This window comes from Oreochromis niloticus, linkage group LG16 (assembly GCF_001858045.2).
Source record: "Oreochromis niloticus isolate F11D_XX linkage group LG16, O_niloticus_UMD_NMBU, whole genome shotgun sequence".
NCBI classification, from domain to species: Eukaryota; Metazoa; Chordata; class Actinopteri; order Cichliformes; family Cichlidae; genus Oreochromis; species Oreochromis niloticus.
This window is the reverse complement of record NC_031987.2, coordinates 28,267,881-28,284,695: the sequence shown is the minus strand read 5'-3', so window position 1 is coordinate 28,284,695 and position 16,815 is coordinate 28,267,881. Positions and strand designations below refer to the sequence as shown.

The following is a 16,815-nucleotide window of genomic DNA, read 5'->3' as shown; positions in this document are numbered from 1 at the left end:
AAGTGGACATGGGAACACTGACAGGGTTAGCGATAAAGACCTCAGGCTGATAACGAAATGTTTTTTAAAAAATTGCAGAAATCAGCAAACAGGGAAGAGAGAAGGGGGAGCAGGAGACAGAAAAGGGAGTGAGAGAGGGAGATTGGTGGTTGGTGGATTAAGTCGGGTCAGAGAGGATTAGTGTCAGTTCAGATTTGGTAGTAAACTCACATTCATGTCGTTGGCGTTGACTGCTTCTGACACACTCGCCCTACTGATTCACTTCAACTGAGAAATCAACAATCACTGCAGCAGAAATTGGACCACAGGAAGGGGATGTAAGTTTACCTTTTTTGACATTTCTGAGTCTTCTGGTGCAATTGATAAAAAAAGAAATCGGACTAAGCATATACAGCCTTCCTAGTTGCTCTATGGGGCTTTACTTACAGTTGTCCTTTGAGCTAAATGCTTATTTGCTCACTGTATTTTTTATGTGCTTTTTTGTGTTTGCTTAGTAGCACAGCATTTGAAATAACAAGAACTTGAATGGATGAGGGATGAAGGAATTACGAACATACAGAATAATTACAAAGAAATACTAATAAATGCTGCCATCTACTATGGGGCCCTCCTGGCGATAATGTAGACAAAAGAAAACACTGCGTGTTTTATATACAGTAGCATAGCAACCAAATTCTCCCTGGTGTATATAGATCTGGATTCAATTAATTTTTTAATGATAATATGTATCTTACATGATTGATAAGAGACACCAACAGAAACAGTCCAAAAGAAGTTCTGTGAAACTGTGTAACGAATTTCACAGAACAGGTTTCATGACTAATGGAAGCTCTTCCCAGACAGTGTAAGTGGAAACGGAAGCTGAGCCAAGATAAGCAGCTGAAGAATAGCCGTAACCTGAAATTAGTCCACATTTAGTAACCTGCTGCTGTAACAGGAAGTTCTAAAGTAGCATAAGCTGCATTTAAAACGTTCACTTCATTCATTGTTTTTTCCCTCTCGGCTGTTCAAAGGAACATGATTTTTAAAAATTACTCTGCAATTTTGATCATTTGTTGTTCATTTAAAAAAAAAAAAAAAATTAACATTAACATTTTATTTGTAATATAACTGTATTTATTAAAAGTAACCCCTAATAATGACCAAAACTACACAATAAAAGTCAACAATAAAAACAATCACAGCATGATTTAAGTTAATTATTTGGACCCCATTTGAGGCAGAATGTGTATTACAACATGGTATAAAGATACACCTATTTTCTACAGCCATAACATTTAATAATAATAGTAAGACTTTGCTATGATCTCTCAAAAGTTATAGGCTCTGAACTTTGAAGTACAATGTCCAGGGAATCAAGGTCTGTTGTTGTTGAACTAAAATCATGGTTATTGGGCATAACTTCCAAACGCTGAAGATTATATCCATACCAAGTAGTAAATACAAAGATCAACTTGATATTCTGCCTAAGGTGAAATGCTTTTGAAATGAAAACGCAAATGTGTCATCTTGTTTTGTCTGTTGTAAAGAAGCAAAATGATAGTCACACACAACATGAATTGTATTCAGTTTAGTTTAATAATGATACGGGTACTAACGAAAGATTGTTAAATGATTTGTTTTATTTTTAATATGTAAAACATGAGGTAGTTACATTAATCTGTTTTTTATTTCTTTCTCCATATCTTTTCAGTGGAATAACCCTTTCATTCTCTTCTGAACAATTACCATGAAACAAGCTATGGAGGATGGTGAGAAGCACGTACACGTATACAGACAAATTCAGTAGACTTAGTCTCTCTCTGTGAGATCAGCAGATCTCTATAATTTATATGTTTTGCTGCTGATGGGATAACTCGAACACAACCACCTAAACTGGAAGAAAGCAAGTGTCAAACTGCACACGACACAAGAAACATTGTTAAACATTTTCAGATTGAATTTGTTTACAATTCTCACTCCAACAGCACCGGTTAATTTCCTAATTGTGTTGAATTCACCTGTCTCAATCATTAATAAGAGATGCTTAATTGAAATTAGGTGCTTACTTGAAAAGACTTATTCTAAAAGAAAGGTCAGGGCTTCTCTGTCATGTTAATCCTGTCTGGTCCTGCCTGCTTTTTACCTTTTATTGACCTCAAACATCTGCTGTGCTATTAAAGGCAACATTCATTCTCCTGTATGTTGGAGTCTGTCAGTCACAGTGTAATTCAGTGGTTCCCAAACTTTTTTTGCCAGGCCCCCCTTTTTCACAAGAAAAATGTTCAGCCACCAACAGCTCTCCAATCAGGAAGAACCTGTAGATTCTTAAAGACAAAAGAAATATCCAACCGGCCAAGACCGTAACAAGCATCTGTACTGGATAGCAGTGTCTCCAGTTTGTTAAAGCAAATATTTGATTTATACTGTTATTTATGAAACATTTGATACACACATTACAATGCGAACCAGGCAGACTGTAGAACAGTTGCAAATGCACTCCAGAAAGCTACCTTGTCTCACACGTTCCAAAACATTATCTAAGGACAGAGTCACAAAAGGTGAAAAGTACATGTACGTTTTTAACCACTTGTCAGACATAACTTGCCTCAATCACTGCCAAAACTCTGTTTTGTTTCCTTTTTATTTTTTTAAATGTTACTATGTACATTATTCAGGTTTGGGTAGTCTGCTTGTGGGTGTCTCTTCCGATGTGAAAAGCTTGGACAGGGCCACTCCCCCAAGCTTACAATTGACTCGTTACAATTGACTACATTTTTTAGTCAGCCTAACAAACAAATTCCAATAATGTTTACTCAAACATGATTATTATGTCCTCAGCAGCGCTATTAAAGTGTAGCACCCAATTTGTATTGATACAGAACTTGAGAAGAAACCAATCCAGAGCTTCAAATGTATGGCTGTACGATGCAGACAATATGGTATCTGCAGTTCTGTTTTAACATGTAAATAATTAAAGTTGTAAGAACTTTTACAAAGGTGTCATTCTGTTCCTCCTATGAAATGGCAGCATCCTAAAAAAAACCCTGCATCATACATAACCTTTCAGCAATTTTATTTCAGAATGTTAAATATTATGCTCACAAGCTGAAGAGAACAAGATATTTTTGGAGTCATTCTCTCAGGACTGTGAATGTTACAGATTGAGCCATCTTCCACCACTGATCAAGGCTTAACTAAAGCCAAAATGATGAATACATATATACAAATGAATATTATTTAGAAAAAAAGAAAAGAAAATACATAATGTACAAATATAGAAATCTGGAAAAAAAAATAGAAATATGTAAATAAATAGTGTTATGTATTTACAGTTTGGGTTACTGCACGTAAAATTGTTATATTGCACAGCAGTGGTTTATAGTGGTTTATAGTGGTTTATAGAGGGAAGTCCTTGGAATGGGTGGAACTGTGTTATCAGTGCATGTGTGAGTTCAGGGTGGTTATGGCTTTTGGGAAGAAACTTTTCTTGAGTCTGTTGGTCTTTGTGCTGATGCACCTGTAGCTCTTCTCTAAGGCAAGCAGGTTGAACAGGTAAAAACCAGGGTGGGAGCTGTCCTTGATGATTCCTCTGCTGAGGCAGTGCAAGGAATAAATGTCCATCACGGAGGGGAGAGGGCAGCCGATGATCTTCTGTGCTGCCTTGACTACTCTTTGAAGCCTCACTGTATCCGCCTTAGTGCAGCTGCTGTACCATACTGTGATGCAGTGTGTCAGCAGGCTCTCAATGGACGAGTGGTAGAAGGTGACTAGCAGGTTGGAGTCCAGTTTGTACTTCCTGAGGACCCTCAGGAAGTGCAACTGCTGCATAGGCATAAGTGCTATATGACTGTGTGTGTAATTTGATGAATTAGTTGCAAGTGCTTTGAGTTCTCAGCTGTGTAGAAAGGTGGTGCATAAATACCAGTCCATTTACCAAGAATTCACATCATTTGTTTTTCTCTTTTTAAAATTACGCACATGTGTTCAGGTGTCAGTGAGGTGCTGTCCAGTGTGGTGAAGGATGTTGACCAAGCTGTTAGCAGGAACATTAATGGTGCTCAGCTTCTGCATGAACTACTGAGCGCACCGTGGCTTTGTGCCCTGCTGAAGGTACATGATTCGAAGGTCCTGCAGTAAAAGACACACACCTACCATCTGTCTGCAAACTAAAAGTCATCATTTGGTGTTTGTGTCTCCAGATTTATGAGTGCCTGTTAAAGTTCCAGAGACTGACACCGAGCCCCGTTTTGCCCTATGCTGCAGGACTCTCACACGAGGTGTGTATATATATATACATATATATATACATACAACACAACAAACAAGCAGCCATGGATGAAATATTTAGATCCCTAACAGTATCAGTCATTAGTGTTCTGTAAAATATCACTTGGAGTGTTAATCCTGCATCTTGCAAAAGGTAACACAATTAAAACTAAGTAAGCCTGATAATGTAATCCATAAAGAAACCAACCACAACATGTCTGCTTTCTGCAAATAATACAAAGCACAACAGGAGACACCCTCTCTACATTTAAATTTAGATTTAAACCTTTTCATTTTGAAAAAGCTTATAGATCATGTGGATCAGGTGACCAGATGACTGTGATAAGTCATTTTAAAGTCATTAAAATTATGTCTTCGATATCCCAAAGAATGTCTTTACTTCTATCTACATTTGCTCTTCTTTTTCTTTTCTCTCTCCCCTTCATCTCCCAATTGGTCACACAGATGGTAGCTCCTCAATGAACCTGGTTCTGCTGGAGATTTCTCCCTGTTAAAATAGAGTTTGCTCTTCCCTTTGTTACTCATAGTCAGCTGTCTAATTGTTGTGTTTTTGCTCTAAAACTTTAAGGTCTTGGAGTATCAACCGGTTCTTCTGATTTGGTTTTGGGGGTCTGGTATTCTGTCTTGCCAGTATAACGTAATTCAACATCTAATTTGGGAATCTTCTTAATTTTTCATTAGGTCATGACTGCAATACTGAAGGCTCAAAATCCTTCAGCTCCTGCTAGAGAGTTATGCAGCCTCCTGAGCTCACCTCATATCCAGGTACATATATATATATATACATATATGTTCACTTTCGAATCCATGTTCATCATGTCACGCCTTTCTGTAACTTATATTTGAAGTTTCTTGTTACCTGTTACTGATTATCCATCTCTCTGTCTATCAGGCTCTCTTGTCATCTCATGACAGTGTTGCACAGTCAGACTATGAGCCTGTCTTACCCCCTCTGCCTGATGAAATACCAGAGGATGAGGAGGCAATGAGGATTGTGTGTCTTGTAAAGAACAACCAGCCTCTGGTAAGACATAAGCATTTTCCTCATAAATGTAAACTTTTGCTCAGAAATACAGTTTGGTTTGCAGTTCTTGTGTTTACATGAAGGACCTTATGTATAGATTTCCTATGAGTTTATATTGCTTTTTAAATTGTAAAAGGAGTTAAAAATCCTGGTACTTTTAGTGCGATTAGTGCATTTACCCATATCAGGAATCCGTAGCAGAGGTGTACATTCGTCTATTCTCTTTTCAATTATAACTACTCAGAATAATTTGACCGAAAGGTCCTTTGAGAGTATGTGAATGAGTTGATGAATGAATCATTCGAGACCAGTGTTTCATCCAACAATAATTTTTTGATGACCTATTACTAGTAGGTTTTTTAAACTGTCAGCTATAGAAACCTATAAATATACATCAATGTGTTTTTGTCCTTTTTTGTCCTTGTTTTTTGTTTTAGATAAGCTAAGGTAGCTTAGCTTTCTATTTACATGCCGTTATTAGTCTCAATATCTATGTCGTCCAAAACTCTCTGAAAGAAAAATGACAAAAAACATTGCTTATAAGCACAATCCAGAGAGTGATTACATTTTCAAACAAACCAAACAAATTAGTAATATATTCCTGGAAGACATGGATGCAGAAATGATCAGTTATTAAACAGAATCTATGACAAATCTGAAGGTAGCCTTGCAGGGTGCCCTCAGATTAGTCATACAGTAGTTAAGTCTTACCTTGCTTAACTATAAATTAGGTTATGTTAACTTCAAAATGTTCTATCAAACCCTAAAAACTCAAAGTTTCTCGTCTTTCATTCATTAAGAGTGGAGAAGAGTGTAGAAGGAGTGTAGGAGAAATTCACAGCCGCTGGAGCAGCCTGCGCCGCTTTACATTGGAGCGCCTCATCCCTGCAAGAAGAGCTCAGTCAGGGGAGGAGCTCAGAGTGCCCGAAAGTGAAGCAAAGCTTCCCCTTGTTAATAAGGACGGCAGGTCCCATCCCTTTCTCCCTCGCTATGAGTCCACAGGAAGTTGCTATTTGTATTCGCCAACTGTAAAACTTGGGAACAAAGGACTCAATCAGTCAGCTCCCTCTGTTTTGAACCCTGCTACCTGCACCGGTAAGAGGATGATGAACAGATGATGACGGTCCATGCAATCACCAATCATCTGACCATTTTCATTTGCTCATTCTTTGTCTGTATCCAAGCCAATGAATATAAAAAACAATGGCAACATATCATAGAAACGCAGGCCATCCATCAGTACCTTCACTGATAATAATCAAGGATTCATTCCTTCTTGTATCTAATCATTCTAGTATTTGCTACTTTCTGGGCAAATATTTTCATATGTCTAGCAATGGCAATGAAAGGCAACAACCACTTCATCTATCTTGGTGTCATTCCTCAGTCCAACCAAGTGTTCATTTCTTCATGAACTTGCCATCATCTGGCAGTCTGTAAGTCTTTTGTGCTTTCCTGCCATTACATTTCTTTTCAGACATAGTTTACTAATGTCTTTCTGTTCTCTTGAACTGCAAATTTATTTGGTGGTTCATTTTCAGAGGAACTCAAACCCAATGGGAAAGATGGTGCTTCAACCAGAGAGAGCAGTGATGACTACTCATACCCACCTCCTCCAGTCCCAGCTTACAGTTTTAGTCTTCCCAACTCTCCTGTGTTGTACAAAAAAAATTCTACAGGAGGAAAGTCAAGAAATATTCCTACACCTGGAAGGACCTCCTCTTGTCCTGGCATGAACCCTCTTAGACCTCGAACTGCTCCTTCTAGTCCTGCAACTAAAAGGAGTACTCGGGAACAAGGGGTCAGCACTCTCTCCAGAAGAGATGGATGTCAAACCACTCAAACCAGACCTCATAACACACACCAGGAAGAGTCTTTAAATCATCCATTAATGTTCCACTACTCTACAGCTCCTCGTCACAGTGGATACCAGAACATATCAAAACGTAAAGAAAATGCGCAGCAGCACCAGTCAAGACACCATAACCAGCCTGCTGAACTCAACAAACAGTGCAATGTGGAAGAGCTTAGGTCCACTGTTCAGATGGTGGCCAGCAGTATTGAACACAATAGTCAGGACGTACGCCAGCTTGGTGAGAGGATGGTGGCAGCATCAGAGATGATCACAGACAGCGTGGAAGAGAACGCCCAGGCACTTAACCTGCTCGCCGAGGTGGTGGACAAGCTTCAGGGGCTAATCGTAACCAAAAAACACCTCGAGTCATCTCCTCCACAGAGAAAGACACAACAATATCCACCCTCACCTCCTCCAAGGGTCTCCTCATTATCTCCAAAGCTGGTCCGCAAATCTCCAACACCATACCCAGGCCCACTCTCACCATCCTCTTCCATCACTTTCTCCTCCTCTTCTTCATCCACAAGTTCTTGTGCAGATGACTTTACAACATCTAAGAGTCCAACACAAATTAATGGTGGATCCAAAAGGATGGTGGCAGCCCCTCAGAGGGCAGGTAGGGGTGGTAATAATGGACAAGTGAAGTTCAACACTGGAACCATTTCAAGAGCTCCTCTGGAGGACCAACAATACTATAACAGCACAGGCTGCTTAAAAACAAAGAAGAAGAAAAAGAAAGAGTAACCAGACTAAAAACAAACTTTTTCATCTCTTTCCTGCATTTGTACTGGAAAAACCGTGACAGTGACAAAAATACCTAATATTTTAGTCTACAAAGAAATATCAGCTACAACAACATATGGACTTTATTTTTTTTAAATTTGAGGACTTTTTCAATTTTTAAAACGATCACTCAAAAGAACAAAAGCAAACAATATAAAGGTACAAAGAAATTTCTTTCTGTCTTCATCTAGTCCAACTATTCTTAGGATCATCAGCTCTGATTTATTATTTTGGGTTCTTGACTATGATGGTCTGAATATACATTCAGCAACAAACAGGAAAATAATAAGTGTTTAGGGTTAAATTTATTTTTAATAATATTTACTATGTACTATTGTACATGTTGAACTGCATTCATCTTGACTTATTATTTGTACATTTATGTGGTATCTATTGCACAGCAATAAAAACCCTGTGTAAACACCTAAGAAGTTTAACATTATTCCATGTATAGAAACATCAACATGAATCTTCGTGAGCACTGTTTTGGCATCTTGTTGAAACTTATGCAATTTGCATTTTTTAAATAATTTAGCATTTTCTTTTCCCCAAAACTATGGTAGCAAATTTGCAGGACTACTAAAGTTACCCTTAATTTCCATACCACCCTATGAGCCCTTAGCCATGCTACCAGTTTGCTTCTAGCAATGGCCTGTAGTGGACATGGTATTGTGTTGATAGTGTTTATGATATTTTGATGTAATGCAAAATGCTGCAACAGCAATGTAATGAGTTAATATCAAATGCCCAAGCATTAAAATATATATTTTTTTAAAAACCCTTTTGTTATCTATTTAAGTTTGATCTCCCACCAGCACTAAACTGTGTGGTTTTGAGTTGAATGTATGTTCAGCTGCTGGGTGTATTATGTTAGTGTGTATATTAATGTTCCTCACAAAATGGCACAAAAATCAAGGCCTTATAAAAAAATTTTTAACTGGTGTGCAAGTAGAGCTTTTACTTAATTTGCTGATTTTTTTATGAGGATCTCATGAAGAGAAAATGTGTGTAAACAAAGTATTTATTATTTACTTTTAAAATTGTGTACTTTTAAAAATGAATTTAGTCAAAATGTTGCATTTACTAATGTTAGAAGACATTTTGCTTTTGCCTTAAGGGCTCTTGTCACTATTTTTGCTTGCTTTTCACTTTGTTGTTAAATTTTGAAAAACTCTATCTGTTAGGGTGCAACTATAAGGAAGGATGAGGCGACGGGAGATATCTATATTGCCCGGGTGATTCATGGAGGATTGGCTGACCGCAGTGGTATACCAGTATTTTAAGTGTGTGTGTGTGTGTGTATGTGTGTGTGTGTGTGCACGTGCGTGTGCATTTTTGTTTATGTCTTTGTGTGAGAGATGTAAACATCAAGCCTAGCAATAATATGTCTTTATGGGTTTTTGTCTATATCAGCACTTCTACATCCTGGAGATCTATTAGTGGAGGTAAATGGAAACCCAGTGGTGGGCCTGGAACCAGAACAGGTCATCCATATACTGGTATGTCATCAGCATCTGCTAAAAATAAGCAGAACATTTTAAAAAGAAAATACTATTATCAATGCTATTGTATAAATTTTAGAAATATTAAAGGCAGTTTTTACCACCTCATTCAAAAGCCATTCAAAGTAAAAAAAAAATAATAAAAAAAAAAAAAGTTAAACACAAGCTTTACAGCTTTATAGTATTAATAAAATGTATAAATGATAGTGTGACAACATGTATGATGAAGGTGTGTACATTTGATTATTATAAATAATTCTCAACATATTTACTTCTTGTGTATGACTTTCCCTGTCAGGCCAATTCCCAGGGCACTATCCTGTTTAAAGTCATTCCAAATCCATCTCAGGCCAGCAACAGCCAGACACTGGTAAGAAACACGCACTTTATCACTTCACCTCCAGTATCACTTTAGTAAAAGTACATTTTGTTGACATTAAACTTACTTATAAGCAGGAAAATCCCTGTACAATTACTGACATGAGTCACTGATTGAGGTCATTTCAGACTGGTGTTTCCAGGCTGGTGTTCCAGGTTTAAAAATATGATTTCCCTCAGTACATCTGTGAATGTTTCACTTTTTGATTAATTTATTTTTTAATCTGCAAAGACACAAAGTTTATCTCTCTTTCTTCCAGGTATGTATGAGGGCAATGGTAGATTACTGCCCTCTGCAGGATTCTTCCATCCCATGTCCAGATGCAGGAATGGCATTCAGCAGAGGAGACCTTCTTCAGGTGGTTGACCAGTCAGATGGACAGTGGTGGCAGGCCAGGAAACTGCCCTGCGCTACATCCTGCGCTGGTCTGATTCCCTCTGCCAGCATGCTGAAGAGGTGAGACGCACTCACATACTGTGAAGGTGTGACGAACTCACAGGCTGCAGCCAGAGGAAGCGGTTAGTTTACAGATCTGACATTATGAGAGTAAGAAAACATTTATTATATCATTCTAAATAACTTTAAAGGGCTACATCACTTTTATTCTGCACATTTAACTGATGGCAAAGTCTTTACACTATTAGGTAAAGTTAGCTTATAATAATGTCAGAAAGAATATATGTTTGCAGTTTGGCTCCATGATTTCAGCTTAAGACTCTAATACATTGGTTGCATTTAACAATTTCTTTCTCTTTCTACAGTAAACAGAGGGAACAATGGTGGTGTCAGCCTTTACAGGTTCATACCTGCATCCGACCACGTGAGGAATCATGATTGTTATTATTAAACGTGTGCTTATTTAATGGTTTATATATTATATGTACAATCATCGCAGAGTTGTTTGTAACCTGGATATTTCTCAGTAAGGCCTAAAGTTTTGCAAACCAATGTGATTACATGAAGCACTTTTAATGTATTTTTTAGTCTTTTAGTCTTAGATTTGAAAGACTACAAAAACAATATGTTGTTTTATGTCAGTGTGTGCATAAAAGGTTCATCCTTTTTCCCACTTGTGTGTAAATCTCTACCTGCTGTGGAAATGTGACATAACATGAGCAGTGCTTTTAACAGCTGTTTATTTTTTCTGTTAACCCTCAGTGACCCTGACTGCTAACGGTGGGTGTGGCATGTGAAACATCATCCATAATAGTCATTTAATGTCGTAGTTTAGTTCATTTTAGTGTTCCGAGTGTGCTTGTTTGTTTGCTTGTTTTGATGACACGTTTTTTAATTATTATTCAGCACTAATTACTGTCATCTGCACTAACCTCTCTGTGTTCATTCCTAACGCAGAGAGGTGTCGCTTTGGCTAATAATAAACCACCAATAACAAAAACAAGAAACTACAGAAGACTTTTTCAAAAACTCATTGAATAAAACTATAATAATTGAGGTCTCTGAGACTATTAACAGAAACAATATTCTATGCTATACAATATCTCCCAAACATCTCTTCAAAAGCATTGTTCATCATATTAGGAAATATCTTGTAGCAAAATGTTACATACCCAGTTAAAGGAGTCAAAACCAGCCACCAATGCATGCATACTTATCCAGAGTCTGTCGCAGCTTTCATAGGATGAAAATCCTATGAGAAACCCATCCACAGGTCACCAATCTACCACAGAGGGAAAGACAACCATTCGCACACATGCTCACACTCACAGCTGATTTTGAGTCACCAATTAAACTACAATGTTAATTTAATCAGGCTGCTTCTGCAGCTGCTTCTTTCATCTTCTCAGAGATCTCAAAGGTAGAAACAAGAGCTTAGATCATGCCAGGCTGCTCCTTTCACAGTAACTGAAGTGTGTTATGTTGTGTTACAGTCTGTCACATGAACACTTTCAAACAAACATAGTCTTTCGTGCCTTTCAGCCATACAGTATGTTGTCTTTGTTGGCATATTTAAACCCAGCTACATGTATGTGGAAATAAGCTTTAACTAACTTTCATGTTAATCTGTTCCAGAGGACAATCCTGCAAATTCTGATGAGAAACATGCAATAACAGGTGAACATAATAAATACATATTCATATATATTTTAAATATTTACTTTTTATATACGAAAGCTATGCATTATTCAACAACCCATTGAAAGTCACAATTTTTTTTTTTCAGATCTGGAGGAAATAAATTTTGGTAGGTAAGTCTGTCCAGTGATTAATGTGTAAAAAGTGCAACCTTTTGATTGTATGACACTCATTGCTGTTCCTTTCTAATTCTTAGTGCTTTTTTCTCATATTTGTGACTACTGAGATTCTCATCAATACTTTAGAGTGACAGAGAACCAAACAACACATGCTTTACACATGAATAAAAAAACTAACCACAAATTATAATAAAAACAATGATGCAGAAAACTGTTGTGCCTCATGTGAACAGTGCTAGTTTATAAAATAAATTATTTAAAACAAACAAAAAATATATATGTATTATATTTATATATATCTGTTGTTTTTGTATATGTTCTTCAGTCATAATTTGATTCAATTATTTTAATGAAAATGTTAAATGGCAACAATTTATATTTTCTATGATGATTCACTGAATTACCAGTGAGGTAGAATCAGGTGCATTTTTAATATGACCATGAAAATTAAGGTCAGGCTTATAAACACAATATAAAAAGTAGTAAATATATGACAAGAAATGCTTACTTTTTTCTGTGCTTAATGAAAAGAAGAAATGTACTGCCTGGTGATAAATTTAGGAGGTTGAATGTTTCTTTCCTTCAGATGAAGCTGAATCAGATGTTACTGATGGAATCTACCTGGGTAAGCCATATATGTTATTCAGATAATTAGGTAGCATTTAAGTAGTCATTAAGTGGACAGCACTGATAATAAAATCTATACTGAAGGATGGATTTAATAAGACAAATTATTATTTAATAATAAATTGCTACAATCTAATGAAATCATATCTATAGAAAATATATATTATCAATAATAAATCCTTTAACTGCTGTCTCTAAACTTTGGTAACTTTCACCTTATAAGGAGAAGTGTGTGTGAAAAGTGTGTCAAGTTTATTCCCTGAAACTAAAAGTGCTCTTTAACCTCACCAGCTGGTTTCCGTCGAAGTTTCCGTGTCTGGAAGAGGACTTCCTACAGGAAGCGGCGACAGTCGTGCACCACCTGCTCCCCCAACACCAATGCTTTGTCCACCCCCTACGAGGAAGTGGTTTTGTACCAGCGCCCTCCTCAGGAGAACCACCGCCTCATCATCCTCGTTGGTGAGACGAATAGCTGCATTATTTACACATGAATGCTTCCATGAGAAATCAGTCAGTGCCTCCCAGCTGACCCTGAAATTATGGGATGTCAGTAAAGTGTTCCAAACAGACCTGCCACCTCACGTCAAAAGACAACTGCAGCACAAAATTGCTGAACAGAATAAAGATTAACAAAATCTGAGATTATCAATTGATCTTGAGACCCTCTGTAATCGAAGCCTCTCTGTATGCTTAGATTTTTCACTGGTTTCTTGAACACTGAATTTCTGGCAGAAGTACAGTAGTCCTTTGAATTATTAGCTGGAGTACTTATCTAATTATAATACATACAATAAATAATGCTTTACTTTATGTAAAGGAGCCTGAAGGAGATTCCTACCAGTCGATTATTTGTTCTTCTGCACAGGTGCTTCAGGAGTTGGAGTAAATGAACTGAGGAAGAGACTCATCAAACTGAATCCTTCGACATTCCAGGGACCTGTGCCTCGTATGTGCCTTTTACTTAACACGTGTGAGGTTTTCCTACAGAAATCAAATGAACCTGTTCTTCTCATTTTAAATGACAATAAAAAGACGGCTCTACATTTAAAGAAAAAAGAAATATATGCTATAGTTTTGTTTGTTTTTAAACATCTGGAATGGTAGTAGTAGTAGTAGTAAAATCATGAAAGTGATTTTACCTGCTTTACGTGATTACACTACTGTTTTCAATGTGACTAATTATTAATACAAACATTCTGATTGGTCTGTTCGTCTAGACACCACTCGCTCAATCAGAGCAGGAGAGCAGAACGATAGAGAGTACCACTTTGTTACCAAAGAACTGTTTGAGTACATGGTCTGCAACCACAGGCAAGATTTTATTCCTTTACTATATATTTTGCTAATGTTCTTGGTGTTGATTGGCATGATTTTTTGTGCTTTTTGCTCTAATTTTTGGGAATTATATACGTTTATTATTTATTTATTTATAATTTTATGCTGTTTTTGTATGTGTGGATGTACGAATGTGTGTGTACATGTGTTCAGGTTTGTGGAATATGGGGAGAGTAAAGGTCAGCTGTATGGAATTAGCACTGATGCCATTGATGAGGTGCTAAAACGAGGGCGGATGTGTATCATTGACGCCGAGCCCCATGTGAGTTTCATTTAACACAGATTCACTTATTTCATGTATTCTGAACAGTCCTTAATTTTTCTGTGAAGCTTTTTGTTTGCATATGATTGAAAAAGGTTTGGTGTTAATATAGTATTTTATTTCCAGAGCATCCAGCTGTTGCGAACAAAGAAATTTAAACCCTATGTGATTTTCATCAAACCACCCAGCCCAGACAGACTCAGGCAAACTCGGAGAGATGCTCGAATCATCACCAATTATGCCATCAACAGAGTTTTCTCAGTAAGAGCATAAAAAATGCTGTGTGTGTGTGTGTGTGTGTGTGCATGTGTGTGTGTGTAAGAAAGAGAGAGAGAGAGAGAGAGAGAGAGAGAGACAAAGCAAAAGAATGAATGTTATTTAAAACTGACAGTAATATTAATGTCGTTTTAGGAGGAAGACTTTGTGGAGCTTGAAGAGACATCAAAGCTGATTGAAGCGAAGTACAAGCAGTTTTTTGACAGCGTCCTGGTGAACGATGACCTACAGGACGCTTGCATAGAGCTCTGTTCCATCATTCAACAGGCACAGGATGAACCACAGTGGATACCTGTAAGCTGGGGCAGAGCAGAGGATTAGCACAGGGGAAGAATAAAATATGAAATGACAATGTGAAAGTGAAATAAGAAGAAACAGGCAGAAATGAATATTTAAAGACACGGTGAAATCCTCAGAGCAGAACATGAGGATAATACATTTATAAGGGATGAACAGATAATCAGTCATGTGATTATGATGTGACACTATCCATGATGTCATATCTTTGCAATTGGAAACAAAACTCGTATTTATATCCAGTGGTTGGTAACCCTAGCAACAGTTTGTTGTTTCATGTTACATGCTGTTGTATGGTGTTGAACACTGCACTTTAATTATATTTCATATAATCACTCCCAGTTTTGCTGCTGTTTTTTTTTTTCAGTGACAGCTGTTCAATGTGTTTACTTTCAGTCTTTCAGTCTTCAGCCTCTCTGTGCTGTAGTGATATCTTATTGGTATGTTGTGGTTTAGAGGCTAAGTAGGCTGCATTTTTAATTTGAAATGTATGTCATATGGAATGTAATTAAGTACACTTACTGTCATATAAAGGTACTTGCACTTTACTTGAGCATTTCCAAATTGGTCACCTTTGTGCTTTTGCTTCACAACATTTCAAAGTTTGTACACCACAACATTCACTTAAAGTCTTTGGTATTTGTGTTAATATTATATTCAGATTTTACATATCAAACAAGTCCGTTAAAAGTTTAAAGTGTTACTAGCAGGAACAGCTACAGCAATTCAATGATATTTAATTCAGCAGTAGTTACATATTCTCGCTATCCTGTAGGCAAATTCAGTAACTTGTTGGCTTTTTGTAATAATAATGGTGACCACCAGTGTTACCGCTCAGCCTCTTGGTAGACACAACTATGGGGTCAATTTCAAAATCCTATGTCGCCTTGTTCTCAAATTATCGCATTCACAAACTTAGGTGTCCATGCTGCCTGCTTGCCCAGCGGCATCACTGAGAATGCCGAAAAGACAAAATTGCCACTTCTTCAGCTCAATAATAAGAAATAAAGAACAATATCTAAGACGACAAAAGGAATACACAATGAGAATATCTTACAAATACATTCATGTGAAGACACGTGACATACATTACACATTACACAGTACCCAGTACGTGCTGGTAGTATCTCCACTAACTCAGCAGTCTGTCATGTTTCACTGACTGGTACAAAAACATCATAGCAGAACAATTACACTCTTATGTGTAACAGTTGCCAAGGAATCTTTTTCATTAAATTCTGATGATTTAAAGGTGAAATGCAGTTAGTATAATGGCATTCATTTGTGATTAGCCTTTTCCTTTTTGAATAAATATAAAACAAGACCTTGAGAGAAATATTTTGCTTGACTGATTTTATTTGTAGCTCTTTGATCAAGAAAATAATTTGCTTTTGCTATGAATGTAGAACGTCTCATTAACACTGTACAAATGTTTCATCACAGTAATTGTATTTTAATGGCATAGCATTTGCATGTATATGATACAATAAAGTAATTAAAACCAAAATGTTACAAATAATAATAATAGTGAAAAAAAATTGTTGTACTGTCATGTAAATTGCACACTGCTGTTACATTAACATCAAACTGGTCCTGTTCCTTCACCTAAAAGTTACCAAAACTTAAAATTAAATCAACAGGGAACTGCTTTTGACCTTTACATTGTGTTCCATTGTGTTAAAACGTCTTTGCAGACAATTAAGATGTTTAATTACCTGACCTTCTTAGAAGCAAAATATAAAGTATTCACTGTACCTGTATGATGGACATGACTGAAACTGGCAGCTTACATTTCTCCTGTGATGTTTTGTATAACGTCCAGCTTTTTCCACTTTGGAAAATTTGCTGCACAAGGGGATAACACATCTTTTTGTCCAGTGTGTTTACTTTTTTCCAGAAGCTTTTATTATTTGCCGTGTTTAAACAACAGAACAACTCAGGTTGTTCTGTTGTTTTAATCCTTTTAGATTTGACTGCCACCTTGACACAGTTG

General features: G+C 36.9%; 1 protein-coding gene across 3 annotated transcripts; it reads left to right on the top strand.

The window, feature by feature from the left end:
* The first annotated feature begins 231 nt into the window (after positions 1-231).
* LOC100693564 (MAGUK p55 subfamily member 4) lies at positions 232-16,360 on the top strand. Of its 3 annotated transcripts, XM_005475352.2 has the most exons (21): positions 232-317; positions 1,694-1,751; positions 3,971-4,092; positions 4,182-4,259; positions 4,951-5,034; positions 5,162-5,293; positions 9,116-9,197; positions 9,345-9,430; positions 9,732-9,803; positions 10,072-10,268; positions 10,574-10,632; positions 10,971-10,988; positions 11,844-11,885; positions 11,995-12,015; positions 12,612-12,650; positions 12,944-13,111; positions 13,518-13,598; positions 13,870-13,963; positions 14,141-14,249; positions 14,376-14,510; positions 14,661-16,360. In XM_005475352.2, the coding sequence occupies exons 2-21, from the start codon at positions 1,730-1,732 to the stop codon at positions 14,844-14,846; spliced, it is 1,827 nt and encodes a 608-aa protein (XP_005475409.1). In that variant the 5' UTR covers positions 232-317; positions 1,694-1,729; the 3' UTR covers positions 14,847-16,360. The 3 variants fall into 3 exon arrangements, 2 of the variants coding, with proteins under 2 accessions (XP_005475409.1, XP_005475410.1); XM_005475353.2 differs by lacking the exons at positions 3,971-4,092; positions 4,182-4,259; XR_003216941.1 differs by lacking the exons at positions 9,345-9,430; positions 9,732-9,803; positions 10,072-10,268; ... (9 more) ...; positions 14,376-14,510; positions 14,661-16,360 and adding exons at positions 6,094-6,388; positions 6,835-8,090 and having other exon boundaries at positions 9,116-9,196.
* Positions 16,361-16,815: the final 455 nt, after the last annotated feature.